Here is a 19,960-nt window from a genome sequence, read left to right as displayed (position 1 = left end):
GCGCTCCGCCGCCTCGGCCAGGTGCCGGCGCGGCCCCGCTCCCGGGCGCAGGTGGGGCCGCGGGGCAGTGCGGGGGCTGCGGGGCCGGGGGTGGGGGGGGCGGGTCTGCCGCCGGGCGCGGAAACGGGCTCGGTCTGCTCGGAGCGGCCGCTGGCGGGGCGGGAGCTGACGTGTGCCGGCCCGGCATCGGTCCCGGCGGAGCCAACCGCGGCGCTCCCCCCGCCGCCGTCCCTCGGGAGCGGAGCGGTCCCTGCGGGCAGGACACGCGAGCCTGTCTCTTTAAAGCGGGCGGCCCCGGGGGTCGGTACCCCGAGCTGCCGCCGAGGCAACCCGAGAGCTCCGGGACTGGGTTTTCTTCCAGGTCCCAGAACTCCCCGAGCATCGGCCCGGCGTCCCCGCAGGATGAGGGCAGGGTGCGGAGCCGGGCCCGGCTGGCTGGGCGCATTCCTCGCCGCCTGCCTGGCCGCGCTGCCCGGCAGCACCGCCTGTCCGCGGCTCTGCGCCTGCTACGTCCCCACCGAGGTGCACTGCACGTTCCGGTACTTCACGGCCGTCCCGCCGCGCATCCCGCCCGACGTGGAGCGCATCAACCTGGGGTACGTCTAACCACGGGTTTTAGCTGTCCTGAGCAGGCACCTCTGCTAAGAAGGGTTCCCAGGCTGAAACTGGAACCAAGCGATAAATAGATCTGAAGAGCTTGGTGTTCAGGAGTGGCTGCGGTCCCAGCTGGCAAAGCCTTAGACCTCCAGCCCTGGGGGAAGTTTTGGGGATGGATCACAGGGCGTGAGGACTTCAGAAAGTCTTGAACTGAAATGAATTATGTTACCCCAACGTTTTGCATGGGTAAAGTGGAGCTCAGGAGGAGCCTGAAACAGAATTCATTCTCAGAAAAGGAATTCAGAGCTCAGGCAGTGGGCTGGGAAATCAGTGCGTGTGTTAAAATCTTTGGGGACTTTGTTGTGGCTTCAGGAGGTCACACGGTGCTGTTACCTGCACTCATACCTGTCGAGTTAAATAGTGCTCAGCTGAATGCTTCAGCCTCCCAGACAGTTCTGTCCTGTGAGCAGTGAAAAGGGACAGAGGACAGTTTGTACCCGGGCTTGGCTGGCCCCTGAACACAGCTGCCAGCAAGTACTCTGTCATACAGTCCAGTGATGAGACCATCACTAACCCCAGGCCTGGCCTGGCCTGTCCCTTGCAGGTACAACAGCTTGCTTCAGCTGACGGGAACAGACTTTTCTGGCCTGGAGAAGCTGGAGTTACTGATGCTGCACAGCAACGAGATAAGCACAATCCCTGACAAGGTGTTCAGTGATTTATGTTCGTTACAGGTAAGAGCTAAAAGGTGACCTAATCTTGCTTTTCCTTACGACTCTTAAACAACCTGCAGTCATGCTGATCAGGGGAGCAGACTGGCAGCCTCCAGCACCGCAGAGTCCTGTCCCTGTCTGTCCTTCCTTAAAAAGGTTCCTGCTGAACAGAAATGGAACATACTGCATGCAAACCTGGAAGGGGGCTTTACAGCCCAGCTCCCTGGGCTCTGGACCTCTATTTGAAATGCAGCATTTGACACCTGTTCTGTTCCTTGACTGAAACACTCCCATGTATGATCTGTACTTACCTATGGTGTAAAACTTGGTGTATGGAGTCCCACAGGGATGCTGGGATGCATCTCACTGGGCTGTGTAGGTATCACGTACAAAGCAGCACTTACACAGTGACGTGGGAACAACCATTCCTGACTCCTCTGATGTGCAGGAAACCCTTTCTCCCCAGTTAAATTTCCACCTAGAGCTATTACTAACCACTGCAGGGAAGTAGTAATGTTGGAGCTGCCATGAACTAAGAGTATGAGAGACCCAGACCAGTCAGGCAGCAAGCCTGGTGGTGGTGGTGTGGAGGGAAAGGGAGGGAAGGGATGAAGCAGGGAAGCAGATCTCTGGGCTTGTCAGCAGCTCTGTGCCCAAAGGCTGGCCTCTCAACTCACTGCAGCTGGCTTAATGAAAGAAGCTTCACAGAGTCCTAGAAACTGTCCTCCCTGATCACAAACGAGATGGTGACACAGTCAGAGGTGGTTATAACGGAATCATCTTTGGCAAAAACAATAAGCTTGCACGTTACTGTGATTTTGTCCCTTTTTTCCCCTCACTGAGTTACCACATCCAGACCAGGTGGCCAGGACAGTGTAAGTCTGACAGAGAAGTGCCTTGGGTACGGTGGTTAATCTGCAGCAGGTCACCAGTTTGGTTCATCTCATGGTTAGGAATGTCACTCCTGCCCTCCCAGCAGCAGAATGCCACCCGAGAGCTGAGGTTTGGCATGGCACAGGTCCCGAGGCTGGGAACGTGCCTGGGCTCTGCTGGCACAGCACCAAGCACAACAGCCTGACGCCTGCTCTCACCAGCAGCACCAGAAACCACTGCCACAGCTCACGGCCAAATTCTGCCCCCCCTCCTTCCCCCCTGTGGGTTCATTGGGATTTTTCTGAATGACAGACCAGCGTTGCTTTACTTTTTAAATCTCTGCATTTCATAAACGTGGCTGCAGAAGTGCCGCCCCGTAGTCCTGCAGCCAGCATTCCTCCTCCTCAGGCTGTCACTCACACCTCTGTCTGCTGATGTACGTTCCCGTCACACTTGTTAGGGGCTTTACCTGATGTAACACTGGACAGGGAATATTACACACGTGTTATTTTTCATCCACAGGTCTTAAAAATGAGTTACAACAAGGTCAGAGCGCTGCAGAGGGATGCTTTTCACGGCCTGAAGAGTCTGGTGCGGTTGCACATGGACCACAACAGAATCGAATTCGTAAATCCCAACGTTTTCCAGGGACTCACAGCGCTGAGGCTGGTCCACCTGGAAGGAAACCTACTGCAGCAGCTTCATCCAGATACGTTTGTCACCTTGTGCTACAGCCAGGTCTTTAAAATATCCTTCGTGAAGCACATATATTTGTCTGACAATGTGCTGACTTCCCTCCCACAAGAAATGTTTTCCTCCTTGCCTGAGCTGGAGAGCATTTACCTCCATGGAAACCCCTGGTCCTGTGACTGCGGTCTGCGGGGCTTGGCTGAGTGGGCGATGCAGAGACCAGGTGAGTGGGGGGCTTTGTTCATGCCTCCGAATCGCAGCACAGCGTCTTCCCCGTCCTGAGGAGGGTGGCTCTGCTTTAATTGCTCTCCCGGGAAAGGTGGGCAGGGGGGATTTCTGTAGAGCCTGTAACCAGCATAAGCAGATTCACACCGCTTCGTTTCCCATGTGAAATGAATCCAGAGTGGTCCCTGGTGCAGCAGCCCCCGATGCAGGGTTTGCCTTGGCCCCTGCAAAGCTTCTGGCACCAGGGAGTGAGGGAGCTCATTCCTATGTAAGGGGCAAGAGTTGAGGCCGCAGGGTACTCGATCCTTTGGGAAAGAAGAAAGGAGCTGGCCTGAGGGCTTCCTTGGCTGCTGCCCTGAGCAGGGGTCGCAGGTGATGGCAGAGCCCTCCCCTGGGCTGCAGGAGCCCATCTCAGGACAAGCTGTGGCTGCAGAGTGTGGCAGAGCCCTTCGTGCTGCTGCGGAGCCTCCGGGCCGGCAGCACGTCACACGGAGCTGTAAGACCACCGCTCCGTGGGCGGGTTCGTGGGGAACACACACGGGTGGGCTCGGGCTGCTCCAGGCTTTGTAGGTTACTTCGAGATTAACTTTGTTGGTGTTGGATTCGAGAGAAAACTCGCTGGTAGCTGTGTGTGGTTTTTAACACTAATGATTGTATGGCCACAGCTTACAGCACTCTTCTTCCCTTCAGGGGTCATGAAGTGCAAGAGAGACAGGAGTTCTGGTGCTCAGCAGTGCCCGGGCTGTGCCAGCCCCAGCAGTCGCACAGGGAGAAGCTTAGCAGATATTCCTTCTGCATCTTTAACCTGCACCAAGCCAGCCATACATGATGCCCTGAAATCTAGAAACCTCACAGTGCCTGGGGACGGGGATTTCGGTTCCGTGTCCGCCGAGGACTTCATCGCCCCGATAGGCTCCATGGTTTTGAACATGACAGACCAAGCAGGGAACAGAGGTGACTTGGTTTGCAACATCCAGAAGCCTAAAGGAATGTCTCCCATCTCACTGGGCAGAGAAGGCAACAGCACAGTACTCAGAGCATCGATCTCAGCACTTCTTGTGTGTGGCATCGAGTATGACCGCATTCAGCAGCTCTGGAGCATCCTGGCACTGTACAGTAACTCCCCCTTAAAACTGGAACAAAAGGTCCAAGCAGCTAACGTGCCTTCCAGGGGTTACACATACAAACAAATCTCAGAAAAAGATGAACTTTTTACCAATATAGAGGCTGAGCTGAGGGCCGACCCGGCGTGGTTAATGCAGAGCCGCGTGGCCTTGCGGCTGGACAGGACAGCAACCACGCTTAGCGCGCTGCACATCCAGTACTTCACTGATGCTCAGATGATTTTGCCCAGTGCCGACAGGATCCAGGTGCGAAACCACTGGACCATCATCCCCAGGGACAACGGGACACAGACGGAGCACACCGCTTTAGTCGGGGGCACCGTAGTGCTGGAGTGCCGAGCGGCCGGGGAGCCGGCTCCTGCGGTGGAGTGGATCCTGGCTGATGGGAGCAGAGTGCCAGCCCCTCACATCAGTGAGGACGGGAGGATCGTCGTGGTCGAGACCGGGACGCTGACGCTGCGGACAGCCGACACCTTTGACACTGGGCTTTACCACTGCGTAGGCACGAATCAGGGCGACGCTGACACCCTCACGTTCAGGGTGACCGTGGTGGATCCGCACGTGGGGCAGGCGGCTGTGAATGGAGCCCAGCTTTCCGCGCTGGCTGGCAGCACGCTCTACCTGCCCTGCACAGCCGCGGCCGTCCCAGATGCTGCCGTCAGCTGGGTGCTGCCCGAGCACACGATTCTTCACCGTTCCCTGAGAAACAGGCACGTTTTTGACAACGGCACCTTGAGAATACAGGGGGTGACGGGGCGAGACCACGGCTACTTCAGGTGTGTTGCTGCCAACCGCTACGGCGTCGATCTGTTGGTTTTCCAAGTGCTGGTCAGACAGGACAGGAGCACCCTGGAGAAAGAACCTGTGGGAGAATGGGAGGAGGGCGATGGCTCTGGCCACGCCGCGCTGGCCTCTGCTGCGGCACAGGAGCAGCCGCTCGCTGCTCTGGCTGCCCTGACGGCTGATCTGGACCCAGCTGCCGCCTCCTCCAGGCGCTGGGTCCCACAGGGCGCCCGCGAAAGGTCCGGCTCTGGGAAGATGAGTTACCGGCACCACCGGCACAAGACAGGCAGGCGGTTCAGGGGGCACAGAAGACAGTTTGTCTCCTCAGCCAGGAGAGTCGACCCGCAGCGCTGGGCAGCCCTTCTGGAGAAGACAAAGAGGAACATGACGCTGACAGAGAAGCAAGGAGAAGTTGCAGCAAAGCCACCTGCTCAAGTCTCACAAGTAGCTGAGGATGAGGAGGAGACCTCTGGTGATCTCATATCTCCAGAAGATGAATTCATGATGCCAGTGACAGAGACAGCTGCTGTATCTACCCTGGGGACTGCGATCACTGTGGGGACCATGAGCAGCACTCTTGCTCAGAAGACCCCTCCCTGGGTTGTGCAGGCAGTAACTCCCCTGCCCTCTCCTTTCTCCCAGTCCTTGTCATCGGACAGCAGGTGGCTGCAGACATACCCAGAACCTACCACTGCACCAGGTCTTTCCCAGGAGGGGGTAAGTCAGACATCAGCAAGCGGTGTGATGCAATCAGGTCACCTGATACCTGTGGTGACGGTCAGTGAGCTGAGCCCTGGGCTTGGTCAGGGTTATTTTCACAGTACTCAGGAGCAGGTGACTCCTACGCCAGCACTGGCCTCAACCACCATCACTGATCAGCCCGTTCAGATTATCCAGGCTGCTACAGCTCGCACACCCCAGGCCCAGCAGCAGCAGGGAAGGAGAAGGAAGATTTCCAGCAGGAGACGGATTGTTAGGCCAGGGCGCATCCCAAGTATGAAGGAGCACAGGTACAGCTTTGGGAGGCCAGGATCGGCCAGAGGAGGCACAGCTGTGGCTCCAGATGTTCCACTGAGTACAAGATCTGTGTCACATTCACCAGCCCTACACAATGTGAGCCACTCCATCAACCCATTCAGCCCAGAAGCACCCCTGTCCCCCCTCCCTGACACAACCGTTCCCTTGGAGCACCCAGGTGTGGGTACCCATCAGAACACAGCGTTCCTCAGGGAAGAGCACAACGAAGCTGGTGCAAGGCAAACAGCTGCTCTGACAGCCCTGACTCTCATTGCAACAGGCACACGAGATGCTCCTCGATGGGAGCAGGAGCGCAGTGCTGCCTTTCAGACCAATACTGATAGAGTCCAACCTGTCAGCATCAGCCCGGCAGCAAGTCACACAGCTCACGTGGCGACAGAAATTGCCATAAGCACAGAGGTGTCTTCTACCCTGGAATCAGTCACACCCAGCATTAACCCTAGGACCTCACCAAGGAGTTCCCAAGGAGGAAAAACTACTTGGGAACATCTCTTTGGAAATGGTGCACAAAAAGAGGTTCTGAAGCTGGTACCAGACCCACGGACGGATGTGTCTCCTTCAATTGAGGTATCGACCACGCTTCCTAAAACTCCAGCAGCACTGTCCATGTCCAGAACGTCTCCTTTGCTCCTCACACCTCTTTCAGCTGGTGGGAATCACAGCAGTAGCTTCTTCTCTGTAACCAAACCCGTTCACTATGGCAACGGCAGCTCTGAAGAGCATCTTCCCACTGCAGATCTGCGCTCCTACTCCAGTCTTGCAACAGCCCAGGGAACGGCTGCAACAAGTCTGAAGCCAACAGTGACACCCATTATCACTCCTCAAACCAGCCCCACAGTCACCAGAAGGAAAGGGCTCAGGGTGGGCAGAAAGAGGGGCCCGAGGCGGCGGCGGCCCCCTGGAACGCCCGCGTTGCAAAGCGGGCCCACCGGCCGCAGCGCCACAGCGATGCCAGGGGAGAACACGGCTGTGCCCGGCCTGACCACAGCCCAACCATCACCTGCACCCACAGAACCTCTCCCTGAGCCTGCAAGCGCCGTCTCAGCGACTGAAGTGCCGCTTCACAGCCCCGCAGCGCCTCAGCACGAGCCTGCAGCAGCCACACAGACACCCACAGCCCTCAGCTGGCAGAGGAGCTCCCCGCCAGCCGCGGCAGCAGCCGGCCCTGGCACTGCTCAGAGCCCCTCCATGCCACCCCAAGCCCTGCTGTGGCCTTCCCAGCCCGTCACAGCCGCGAGCGCAGGACCTGCCGCAGCCCCTGCAGTGCCCAGGTCAGAACCTGCTCAGCAGATCAAGGCCACCACCGTGGCAGGTGGCAGATGGCACCCCACGGTGGAAGCGGGGGCTCTCCAGGAGCCCCACACAGCACGGCCCACGTTCCCAGCAGCGACCCAGTCAAGTACCAGTGCTGCTGCTGCGTCCACAGACGTGGCTCCCCGCCGCACACCGCATCCCCACTCACCGCCAGCCCCATCGCCCACTGTGCTGCCTGCAAGTGCTGCCAGAACCAGCTCATCACCGTGGGGAACAAGCAAATCCTGCCCGAAACCCTCTGCTGAAGTCACAGGGAGAGGCCAGGAGGCAGCTCTCCGTACCCCGCCCATCCCGGGGCCGGCACGGATCACGACTCCCCGTGCTCCTTGGCAGGACCAGGACACTCCTGTCCGAGGCTGGTCGAAGAGTCAAGAGCAGGAACATACCACAGCCAGTCCTGCAGCCCTGGACTCCCTAAGCAGCAGTCGCTTTGCAAAGCCCAGGATAGCTGGAGGAACACTAGCTGCTTTCACCGTGCTGGCTAATTCGGATGCTTTTATTCCTTGTGAAGCGACCGGTCACCCCCGACCAACTATACAGTGGACCAAGATATCATCAGGTAAGCTTGATAAAGCTCTCCAGAATTAACCTCCCATTGTAGCCTTGGCATTTGTCAGGCATCTTGTGTGCCAAACTCAGGTATTTCCCCATTGCAGAGTGCCATGAAAAGATGAGCTCAGGGACAGCGAAAAGGAAAGATCCCAGCACACTTGCTGAAGCATCTTACTACTCGCTATGAAACAGTTCTTTAGGGGAGTAAAAAGAACAAGATACCTAATCTATATTTAACTCCTAATTCTGTGTTTATTGTTGCACATTAGCTGCTGGCTCAGAGCAGTGAGAGAAGGGAGAGGACCAATCTGTGGCAGCAAGCCGTGGGGTCTGGCTAAAGCTGGGTCAGGACACTCAGGAGTGCACAAAGCATGGGCAAGGCTATGCCAAGGATGTTTGGGGGTGCAGTGTCCCATCTGCTCAGTGCAGACTCAGTCCCTGTTTTGGGGGGGGGGGGGGGGGGGGAACTGAGTAAAAAAGAAGCTTCAGAAGAGAGAGGCTGACCTGCTGCAGTGTTGTCCCCTTGCTTCCCTAGGCACCGATGCCCCGGCAGGCCGAGGGGACGGCAGGTGGACGGTGTTCGCCAACGGCACGCTCTCCATCACCCGCGCGGGCCTGGGGGACCGCGGGCAGTACCTGTGCACCGCGGCCAACCCGCACGGCGCCGCGCGGCTCCTGGTCACCCTGTCGGTCGTGGCCTACCCGCCCCGCATCGCCGGCAGCAGGTGGCAGCTCCTCACCGCTCACTCGGGGACGCCGGTGGCGCTGGGGTGCAGGGCCGAGGGCCGGCCGCCCCCCGCCATCTCCTGGGTGCTCGCCAACAAGACGCACGTCTCCCACCCCACCGCCAGAAACAGCAAGGTTCAGGTGGAGCCGGACGGCACTTTAGTTATCAGGGACGTCACGGTCTACGACAGGGGCCTCTACACGTGCGTGGCTAAAAACCCTGCGGGCAGCGCTACGCTGGCGGTCAGGCTGCAGGTCATCGCCGCGCCGCCCGCCATCCGGGAAGAGAAGAGACAGCGCGTTGAGGGAACCACGGGGGACCACCTGGAGCTGCCTTGCACCGTGGAGGGGAACCCTCAGCCCAGCGTCCACTGGGTCCTCTTCGATGGCACAGTGGTGAAGCCCCTGCAGACTGTGAACACGAAGCTGTTCCTGTTCCCCAACGGCACCCTGCACCTCAGGAACGTCGCCCCTTCCGACAGCGGGAACTACGAGTGCATAGCCACAAGCTCGACGGGCTCGGAGAGGAGGGTGGTGAGCCTCAGCGTGGAGCACAGGGACACGCTGCCAAAAATAGCCTCATCCTCTCCTGAGGTGACTCAGTTGAAGTTTGGGGATAAGTTGCTCCTGAACTGCACTGGGACGGGGCAGCCAGAGCCCAGGATCATCTGGAGGTTACCTTCCAAGGCAGTGGTTGACCAGTGGCACAGGTAGGAGTCTTATTCCCCCACTCCACACACCTCTTTCATACTTCAAACACTGTCTTCTCTGGTGCTTCTCTGCAAGAGCCTGTCACAGACACGGTACCTCGTACGCTGACATTGTGGGTTCACTGTGAAACATACTAAATGCACGAGATTCAGTGTGCAGCATCTGAGATGGTGCCTGGTTGTTGCAGACCTAATAACAGACCCCATCAGGTGCCAGGCGTGGGTGAGGGCTTACCACAACGAGTACAAGTCCTACTCCTGTTAAAGAAACCGACGCTAGTCCTGGAGTGGCTGAAGTTTGTCATTTCATAGGAGGAAACTTTCTTTAGAGGGTTTTGTGAAGCAGGGCTCAGGAGGAAGAGGCTTCTGTAGCCTCTGCCAGGTCTCCCTCTGAGGTCTCCCCCCACTGTAACGCCCCAAACTCGCTTGGAGAGGGACAGCCCCAGCTCCAGATGGTCCCAGAGGCTCATGAGAATGTGCAGCTGGGCTGAGGAGGGGGTCCAGGTCTGCGTCCCCAGCCAGTGAGTAAACTCGTGCCAAGTGTCCCTATGGATAACAGGCAGCAGTGCTGCCAGCTGCCCCGGGCCAAGTGCCACAGGCTCCCTGCAAAGAGAAGCATGAGGAAGAGGAGCAGGGGCTGGTAGGATGAGGGACACGAGGTTCAGCAGTTCTCAGCAAGGCAGAGCAGCATCGTGCAGCTTTGCACAGGGACAGCAGGGACAGGCACTTCCATGTGACAGCAGACACAGCAGGTATGTCAAGTTGTAACTTGCTGGGTCCACAGGCGCTGTGGTCACGGTGTGTTTGGAAGGAGCTGCCGTGTCGTGCTGGGCTGGTACCATCAGGCACTTTGAGTGCTCAGCGTTCACCACCAGCCTTTGTTCCATGATCCTTTTCCTCTTTCCCCCCGCAACAGGATGGGGAGTCGGATCCACGTGTACCCCAACGGCTCCTTGGGTATTGAGGCCGTGACGGAGAAGGACGCAGGCGACTATTTGTGTGTGGCAAGAAACAGACTCGGAGACGATCTGATGTGGATGAAGGTCAGCATCGCCATGGCGCCCGCCAAGATCCACCAGAAACAGTATTTCAAGAGGCTGGTGCCGTACGGGAAGGGTTTCCAGGTGGACTGCAAGGCCTCAGGGTCCCCCGCCCCGGAAATATCCTGGAGCTTGCCAGATGGCACCCTGGTCAACAACGCGATGCTGGCAGACGACAGCGGCCGCAGGGCTCGCAGATACGTCCTCTTTGACAACGGGACTCTGTACCTCAACACAGCCGGGGTAGGGGAGGGCGGGGATTACACCTGCTACGCTCAGAACACCCTGGGAAGGGACGAAATGAAGGTACGTGTCACGGTCGTCGTGGCAGCCCCCCAGATAAAGCACAGCTACAAGACACGCCTTTCAGCGCACGCTGGAGATACGGCGCTGCTGGGCTGTGAAGCTGCTGGCGACCCCAAGCCCAGGATATTCTGGCTGCTGCCTTCCAGTGATGTCATCTCCTCGTCCACAGACAGGCACCTCCTGCACGCCAACGGCTCGCTGTCCGTCCGCCAGGTCAAACTGCTGGATGCCGGGGAGTACACGTGTGTGGCTCGCAGCCCCGGGGGGGAAGCCACGAAGCTGTACAGGCTGGATGTGGTCGCCAACCCACCTGTCATAAACGGTTTACAGGGGAACAGAACAGTGAGGAGAGTGGCGGCAGTGCGGCACTCAAAGAAACTGATCGACTGCCAGGCAGCGGGGACGCCCCCGCCGCAGGTGATGTGGATCATGCCCGATAACATCTTCCTGACAGCTCCCTACTACGGGAGCAGGGTTGTGGTGCACAGAAACGGGACGCTGGAGATTCGGAACATACGGCCCTCGGACATGGGAGAGTTTATCTGCGTGGCCCGGAACGACGGCGGGGAGAGCGTGTTGGTGGTGCAGCTGGAGGTGCTGGAGATGCTGCGGCGACCGACGTTTAAAAACCCCTTCAATGAAAAGGTGATACTGAGACCCGGGAAGAGCATGACACTGAACTGTTCCGTGGATGGAAACCCCCTGCCTGACGTCAGCTGGATGCTGCCCAATGGCACGTGGTTTGCCAGCGGCATCAGGAGCCCCCAGTTTGTCACGAGGAGCGATGGGACCCTTACCATCTACAGCCCCGACAGAGACAAGGCCGGGAAGTACCGCTGCGCTGCCAGGAATCCCGTGGGCTACATTGAGAGGATGATCCTCCTGGAAGTGGGACGGAAACCCACCATTCTCACACACCCACCGGGGCTGGTGAAGGGCGTCAGTGGGGAGTCGCTCTCGCTTCACTGCCTGTCCGAGGGGAGCCCCAGACCGAGCACAGCTTGGACTCTGCCAGGCGGCCGCGTGCTGGACCGGCCGCACATCAGCAGCAGGTACATGCTGCTGGAGAACGGTACCCTGGTCATACGGGAGGCCACTATCCACGACCGAGGGCACTACGTGTGTAAGGTGCACAACGACGCCGGGGACGCCTCTCTAAGTGTCCCCGTTGACGTTGTGGCCTTTGCCCCAAGGATTACGAGCAGACCACCCCTGACCGTACACACGCTGCCCGGCGCCGCGGTTCAGCTCCGCTGCGCAGCGCTGGGGGTGCCCACCCCAGAAATCTCCTGGGAGCTGCCCGACCGCTCCGTGCTGGCTGTGGCTCGCCACGGGCTGGCATCTGGGAGCAAACTGCTCCAGCCCCCGGGGACGCTGCTCATCAGGAACCCCCGACCCTCCGATTCCGGCACATACAGATGCACAGCGAAGAACCCTCTCGGCAGTGACTTCACAGTGACATACGTTCACGTCATGTGACGTAAGAGAGAACGACCCACGTCATTGTTAATAAAATCTGCAGCTGGACTGGGTTAATTCACGGAGTAACTGTAATCAAAGGCAGCCCCAGGCGTGTAAGTGCCTAAATCCATTCACAGCACCAAGCCTGCACTGACTGTGTAACAGAGAGAGAGGAGCAGGGCTCGGGCCAGGGAGATCCAGTGCTCTTACCTACCACTTGTCCATACAGCACTGAACAGACTTACATAGAAACAACGTTCAGGCACTTTGCCACCAAACACTGGCTGCCAAATGCAGTAATGACATTCTGGAAGCACACCGAGAGGCATTCGGGACGGGACAGGCATTGTCAGGAGTTTAGGGTTACCCACCTTGTGTGGCTGTCGGCACAGCTCACCTAAAGCAGCACCAAAGAGCAGGTTGTATCGGGATGCCATTACCTTCTCCGTATGTCTGAATATTTAGTATGGGGGTTTTAATAAATATTCAGTGGTGAAAGAAGTCAGGAAGCATTTCTACCAGCACAGCTCTGCTTCACAGAGTCCTTTTTGCAGACCTGGGGGCTGGTTCGTACAAAGAATTACAGAATCGTAGGGGTTGGAAGGAACCTCAGGAGATCATTGGGTCCAACCCCCCCCACATTCAAAATGAATGCATCTTAAAAAAATAATCATATAGACTTAACTCCTAAAGTACAAAACCAGTAATAAAATCTTTCTGTTTTTTAAAATTCTGATATGAGCAGAAATATTTGGACAGGTTTTCACATAATGATGTAACTGTAGTAACTGTAATTTATAACTTACTTGTGTTTCTGCACTCAGCTGGTACCACACTGTGCATCACACCACCAAAACACCCAGCCCTCACTCGAGACTCAAACCTGGACTGGAAACACTCACCGTACTCCGTGGAGCTGACACAACTCGTGTGGGGCCTCTTCAGTATGAAGAGCTGTGAGCTCCGGCAGCGCTGAAACCGCAGAAGGGGCTTTGGTGGCTTTCACAGGGTCCTGGGTTGGGGGGTTGGAGGGACGGCTGGAGATCTCCCAGCCCGACCCCCTGCTGAAGCCAGAGCAGGTCACACAGGACCCCAGGGCTGGGATCTCCCCAGGAAAGAGACTCCCCAACAGCTCCAGGCAGCCTGTCCCAGGGCTCGGGCACCCACACAGTGAGGAAGTTTTTCCTCCCGTTGGGAGGGACCTTCCCGTGCTCTGATTTGTGCCCCCTGCCCCTTGTCCTGTCACTGGGCACCACTGGGAAGAGTCTGACCCCTCCCCTGACACCCCCTTGAGATACGGGTGGGTGTCGATGGGATCCCCTCGCTGTCTCCTGAACAGTCCCAGCTCCCTCAGCCCCCCTCACAGCAGAGATGCTCCAGCCCCTCATCATCCTCATACCCTCCCTGGACTCTCCCCAGCAGCTCCCAGTCTGGCCTGCACTGGGAGCCCAGCACTGCACACCCAGCCCCAGCTGTTGCTCAGCAGAGGGGAGGGGAACAGACCCTCCCTGGACCCCCTGGCCACACTCTGCTCAAAGCCCCCAGGCCCCATCGGCCCCTTGTCCCCGAGGACACGCTGCCGGGCACGGAGCGCTCGGTGTCACCAGGGCTGCAGCTCCTCCTGCACAGTGCTGCTCCCCCCGCGCTGTCCTGGTGCCCGGGCTTGTTCCCCTTGGGGTGCAGGGCACTTCCCACCTCGCTCTGGAAGTGGTTCAAGAGTCGCTACTGGAGGCATCAAGTGGGCCACAGCGATTCAAACCCCAGGAGGCTCTGCTGAGACCTGGAGCTTTCCCCACACAAGTGGGCAGAGCCCACGCTGACTCTCCAACCCCTGTGCCTGTCACACCCGGTGCAGAGGGCTCACCCCGGGCTTTGTATCAAGAACACCAGTATCAAACACTGCTACTTCTAGTAGGTTTATTAACGTTACATTGTGGCTTTTAATATAAACTTTAAGAAGTTCTAATACAAGCAATAAACCCACTTCAGCACCTTCTTACCACAATAAGAGCAAGAGAAAATCGGTACTTTAAAACAAAGAACTTTATAAAGTGCTTATGAAAATTACAGTCAAATGAACACAAGTTAAACTGATGCCTGTTCTACCCACAAAGGAAGAGGTGAACATTTCAATGAACAAATTAACCTCAATGCCAAAATGGGAAGTGCCTTTCAGTTCAGGAGTTTGGTCCAGTGCAGTTCTTCTTAAAAAAAAAAAAAAGAAGAAAAAAAAAAAGAAAAACAAAAAATCCCCAAACAAAATAAACCCCAAAACCTAAACCCAACACCCCAAAACCCAAAAAAAGTGTTTCCCACAAATAAATAAATCCAGCATTCTTTGTCCTCTTTACAAGTAGCAGGACCTAAAAAGCACCAGATTCATAAACTCTGCAACAACATTCTTCAGAGGCCCACGAGAGCGAACATTGACCCGAGCCAAACGCAAAGTGATGTCCCCAGCCCCAAACCCACCTTGTCACGTACTCACATCGACTGCAGCACAAAAAAGAAGTCTGGAAAGAAGAAGAAGTGATCTCTGCTCGCTAGCAAGGACTAGTGCATTGAGTCTGGAGTGCTCTGTTCTTCAGTGCAAACGTCACCCGCCAACTCCCCTCCGGCTCCAGCTCAGAAGTGTGGAGGGTGCCCGTACTGGTTCACTCCCTGCGGCTGGTTACCTGGGGGTAAAGCAAAGGGGAGTGAAGCAAAGGGGAGTAAAGCCAAGGGGAGTGAAGCAAAGGGGAGTAAAGCAAAGGGGGGTGTTTGTGCCCAGGATGACAAACTTGGGGATCCCCCCGGTTCTGGGCAGGAGCCCACATCCCCTCACACACGACCTCACGCAGGCGCTCGCTTGCTCAGGACTGTGCCTGCCACAGGACTATGGAAGTGAGGGGAGAGAACGGGCAGCAAATGGTGCACCAGCCCTGAGGCACTTGGGCAGCTCTGGAGACCAGTGGGAACCTGTGGGATGCACCAGAACGTTGGCGTTCCATTGCTACGGGGTGGGCATCCGTAGGTGAGCATCACCACAAGGTGGGCATCCCAGCTGGCTGTAGGTGAACACCCGGGGCAGCAGTCAAGGGCAGCACTGGGGTCACTCCCTGTTCAAATCTGTGCACCCACGTCCATGAGTCCACCGCACACTCACTGGAGAGCTGCTTCTGGAGCTGCCGGACCAGCGCCGCCGTCTGCTGCTGCTGCTGTGTCTGCTGTAGGCCTTGCCTGGAGAACTGCAGGAGGAGGAGGAGGAAGATGCAAGGACTGGCCCGAGTGCCGGGGTGGTGCTGCCGAAGCGCAGCTCCTGCTGCCCTGGGCAGGCAGAGGGGAGCAGAGGGGCAGCAGCTCCTGCGCCCTGGAGTTCTCCTTGGAAATGCTCTGCCTCTAACTAAGTGCTTTCTGTGCTTCTGCACAGGACACACAATACACCTGACCAGTCTGAACACCTGATGTGCTGAATGACGTGGAGCTACTCAAAGCTCTAATGGCATCATGTGTGCTGCCCATGGTTCCCTTCAGTGATGCTTTTTGCTTACTGAAGGAAGTTTCAGCCTTTTACAAGACTTCAGCACCTTTTCCCTTTTGGAAACCAAATCCCTGACTTCAAACACCTTGTGCAATCTCCTGGCTAGCAGTGTGCAGTGACTGCTGAGGTCAGCCCAAGGCATTACCCACACCGGGGTGTCCTGGGGGACACAAACCAGGAGAGGGGAAGCTTTGGGCTGCACTACGCAGGACAAGGAGCTGGCCAGGCAGGTAGGTGTCTGTGAGTTCTGCACAGAAATGTGAGGAAGAAAAGCTCAAAGTGGCTGAAACTGATCTCCAGCAGCTACCAGATAAACATCTTCAAACATCCTTCTCTTCACTCACACACCGCCTCTGACTTTCTCTGTCAGATGACATTGATTAAGGCTGTTCAACTCCTAAGTTCAGCAGCTTCTGTTTTCCTATAGCCGACTTTCTCTAGTTACCCTCACCTGGTTACCCTCACCTGGTTACCCTCACTCTTAAGCATGTCTGGAAAAGCTTCCCAAACACAAGACACAAACATAGTGACACTGGGATTCAGTGGGAGGGATTTGGTAAAACCATTCCCAGCCATGAAGGGCTCCAGTTCAGCAGGAAAGACTGTCTCAAAGGGGATTCTGCTGTACGAGGAGTAGGGCTGAGGATGACCTGAAAGCAGCTCATTTCCCACCCCCATGAATTCATGGGCAGCCTGGGCAGTCTGATGGCACCAGCAATGGAAGAGAGGGGTACAGAACTAGAAACACACCAGTACCCACTGTCAGTGACAAAACCCACCCTGTCACTACCCTCAACCTCCCCAAAACACCTGGCAGTGGCCTCTGCTTACCAAAGGCTGCTGCGGCTGCACGGGCTGGAGACCAAGTGCCGGCTGCGGCCCCGGCTGCTGCTGCACCTGAAAGAAGAGGGGTGCTGAGGCAGCAGCGGCACAGCACACACTGCCACAGGGAACGGCCACCAGCCAAGCAGCTCGGCTCGGCACGGCCCATGTCCGGCGTGGGATGTGGGCTGCTACAGCGTGGGGCACAGGCCCTGAGGGGGATCAGCCACACAGCGCTCTGCTTTCACCGCCAGCCACGCCAAGGCTGACAGGGAGTGCTGATAATAGACAGTGGGTTCCCAAAAGTGGTACATCTGGTTGAGTACAATACCAAGCTATCAGATAACAGACGTGAGCAGTTGACTTGAACTGGCACAGCTGCTGAACAAGAACAAAACCACAGACATAATTCCAACCATCACAGGGCCACGGGAAGGACTCTTCAGGCCGTTTACCTCTCCTGGGCTCAGTCCTGTATATTTAGCTGATAAACTGATACCTACCCCCACATTAAAGATCCATGATCAAATCAGAACACGGGCAGCAGGCCGGGCAGGGAGCAAGCCCTTGGGTTTAATTCCAGTACGCGATGTAAGGGCAGACAGGGCAGAGCACAACCACAGCTGTGGTCTCAGCACACCCAGCCAGGCTGGTCTCAAATTTACCTTCTCCAGGGGCATTCTGCAGTCTTGAAAAACCAACATACTGCATTTTGCATGTATGTCCAGAGCTGTTTTGGGATCCCACAGGTAAGCCAGGAATGACTGTCCCTGAGGAAGAGCAGGCTGGGTCTGCAGCACCAGGCTCTGCTGCTCTGGGCTCGTGGACACACTTGATGCCGTATGGCCATCACCTGATGTGGTGATTTTACACCCCTTCCTGCAGTGACCCCCCCAGCCTCCAGTGCAGCCAAGCCCCTCACCTGGAAGAGTCTCTGCTGTCGCATCTGCTGCTGCCTCTGCCTGACCGGCTCCGGAGGCAGCTGCACCGAGCTGAGGGTCGGATGTGCACCCGCGGTCGATGCACTGTCCAGCCCACCTCCAACCAGTGAGTTCGGCTGCAAAGACTGATGGCTCAATCTGATTGGGGAGGAAAGCAATGGATTACCCTTCTTTTACAGACAGAGCAGGAGTTAGTTTAGGAGAGCTCACACCTTAGGTCTCCACAGATTTGTAAGACCTCTTCCAGGAAGAATGTATTTCTGAATACAGATGCTCTGAAACCCACCCTGCAAGAGCAGCCACACCATACTGTTGCCAAGTAACCCATGTAGGTAGTAACTTGTTCCTCTAAACACAGCCAGACCCAAGCATTCCACTCCTGCTGTACTAGGAAAAGTGACGAGCAGGAATTCCACAGAGGCACTAAAACATTCTCCAGACCAAAACATCTCCGAGCTACATCACCATCAATTTACACCAGAGTACAAAGACTTCTTTACAGAACACTGGAGAAACACAGTGAGCAAGAGCTACTCCTTGGGCTGCGAGGGGAATAACTCACATGGATGAAGCAGCAAGATGTACATGGGGAGAACACCAGCAAGCTGCTCGCAATCGTGCCTGGCTGATTACAGTGGAGCACGGACCAGCATCCCTACTCCTAGCACCTTGGGGTTCTCAGACACAGCTGTCAGGCAAGTCAAGGCCAAACTTTCTGCAGAGGTTCCCACACCCCCAAACTGAGCACACTCTCGAGACACCCAGGCTTGCAAGAGCTCAGAAGCAGCTAAGGCCCCGGGGGTTACTGCAGAACACAGAGGAACACTCACTGTTTGGGTTAATGCACTTTGCTTTCAATATAACTTTAACCCTCGAAGTGGAAGCTGCCATTAAGCTCCTGCACCTCACCGGCCCCGAGAGGCGCAGAGGCTCACCGCTGAGTGCTGGCCAGAGGCTGGAGGTAGGCAGCTGCCTGCTGCTGGAGGTACCCGCCGGGCGGCTGCTGCATCTGCCGCAGCCTCTCCATCAGCGTGGGGCTGGAGCGAGCCGCTGCGTAGGCGCGGGGGTTGTAGCTGGGGGACAGCACCACGGCACCAGGCTGCTGCTGCTGCAATGGCATCGGCGTGCTGTACATCGTGTATCCGTGGGGCACGCTCTGCAGGGAAGAGGGACAGGAGAGTCGCTATGCCTGTGTTCATGGGGTGCACAGGAAAGGGGGGCGTCTTCACTGGAGAGCCAAAGCCTGGACAGCCAGAGGCAGGTCAGTGAGATGCGGTGCTGAGCCCACACGCCCCTGCCAGTGTCCCAGCCCCGCTGTGCTTGTGGGCACAGGCAGCTGCAGCGTGGTGGCAGGCAGCAGGATGGGACCCACACCATGCTGCCCCCCACCCTAAGTGGCACCGAGCTGGAGCAGGGCTCTGCTCCACAGCTCCTCCTGTCTCCTCTCCTGAAACCCAGTACCAGCATGGTATACCAGAATTACTGGTATCACCCACCAAAACCTGGACAAATTTCAGCAGAAACAGGCTGCCTTACCCAGCAGGAGCTTGCAGACAAACTGGGCAATGACCCCGTTAGAAGCGTTTGTGAGCTCCAGCATGCGGAGAGCACAAGCACCCTCACAAGAGGCCCCACCACGACCCCAGACCCCACACACAAGGCGGGTCCCAGGCCCCACACATGAGGCGGATCTCAGGTTCTTGAAGCAGGCAGGCCTGAGGAGGAGCTCTGGCCAGAGCAGTGGGCACAGCGGGAGCAGCACTGTACCTGTGCCTGCTGCAGCCCTGTGTACTGCGGAAGCTGAGACGGAGGTCGGACTTGGGGGGCGAAGAGAGCAGCTTGGTCCAGTGGCTGACCCTGAAAGACACACCACTCATCAGGTACGGCCTCCACACCCCAGGCAAGCCCCGTTCCAGACACAACCCCGCCCAGCTGTGTCCTGGGAGTCACAGACCCACCCGGCTCCTTCGCCAGAGCCCCGCTGCCCAGCGCCAGCCCGCTGCACCGCATCTCCTCACAGGGGCTGGGAGAACTGCCTGCCCTTTGACTTCTGATGCTAGTGCTGGAGCCCGTGGCCAGAGGCCTCGCAGACACCCTGACAGCAGGGCTCTGTGAAGGATCAGAGCAGGGCTCTGTGGCTGCCTTGGGGACAGTACAGTAAATCCTTCTCAGGCCCCCTCTTCATAGCTCCCCCACATGAAGCAGGCAAAGCCCTGATTAGCAGGTCGATGATGCCACACGAAATACCAGTATGATACATGGGTGGTGCTGACACCTCCAGCTCCCAAGCAGTGCAGCCTGGACATGCAGTCTCTATCCATGGTCAGCAGGCAGCCTGGCTTGTTCATCCCAAATTGCTGCAATATTTGTACCCAATTAATGGCAAATCATTTCAAGATTTCAACTAGAACAGCACTAGTATGTTTTGGAGCACCACAAAAGAGGGATAAACCAAAATGTTCAACAATTTTAGGACCAAGATTGCAAAACAGGCAGGCGAGGTCCAGGTCAAGATGCAAAACCAG

At 57.0% G+C, this 19,960-nt stretch overlaps 2 protein-coding genes across 2 annotated transcripts in view; one reads left to right on the top strand and one right to left on the bottom strand.

The window, feature by feature from the left end:
* Window positions 1–402: 402 nt before the first annotated feature.
* IGSF10 (immunoglobulin superfamily member 10) lies at window positions 403–12,170 on the top strand (the record flags this gene model as incomplete). Its single annotated transcript, XM_084267166.1, has 8 exons — window positions 403–596; window positions 1,202–1,331; window positions 2,706–3,096; window positions 3,789–6,015; window positions 7,428–7,563; window positions 7,691–7,916; window positions 8,445–9,345; window positions 10,262–12,170. 8 exons carry the CDS (start codon window positions 403–405, stop codon window positions 12,168–12,170), a joined length of 6,114 nt encoding a protein of 2,037 aa, XP_084123292.1.
* Window positions 12,171–14,097: 1,927 nt separating this feature from the next.
* The window catches only part of MED12L (mediator complex subunit 12L), a gene marked incomplete at its 5' end in the record, with an annotated part of 118,333 nt that continues 112,470 nt past the window's right edge, over window positions 14,098–19,960 (bottom strand). The window contains 6 exons of the mRNA XM_084267609.1: window positions 14,098–14,827; window positions 15,298–15,379; window positions 16,504–16,569; window positions 17,417–17,573; window positions 18,371–18,591; window positions 19,203–19,292. Of these exons, the coding sequence (XP_084123735.1) occupies window positions 14,778–14,827; window positions 15,298–15,379; window positions 16,504–16,569; window positions 17,417–17,573; window positions 18,371–18,591; window positions 19,203–19,292 (666 nt within the window). The 3' untranslated portion in view covers window positions 14,098–14,777. The remainder of the gene's footprint in view (window positions 14,828–15,297; window positions 15,380–16,503; window positions 16,570–17,416; window positions 17,574–18,370; window positions 18,592–19,202; window positions 19,293–19,960) is intronic.

This window comes from Gallinula chloropus, assembly GCF_964237585.1.
Source record: "Gallinula chloropus genome assembly, chromosome: 8".
Taxonomy (NCBI): Eukaryota; Metazoa; Chordata; class Aves; order Gruiformes; family Rallidae; genus Gallinula; species Gallinula chloropus.
The sequence above is the reverse complement of the archived record's forward strand: the minus strand, read 5'-3'. Positions and strand labels throughout refer to the sequence as shown.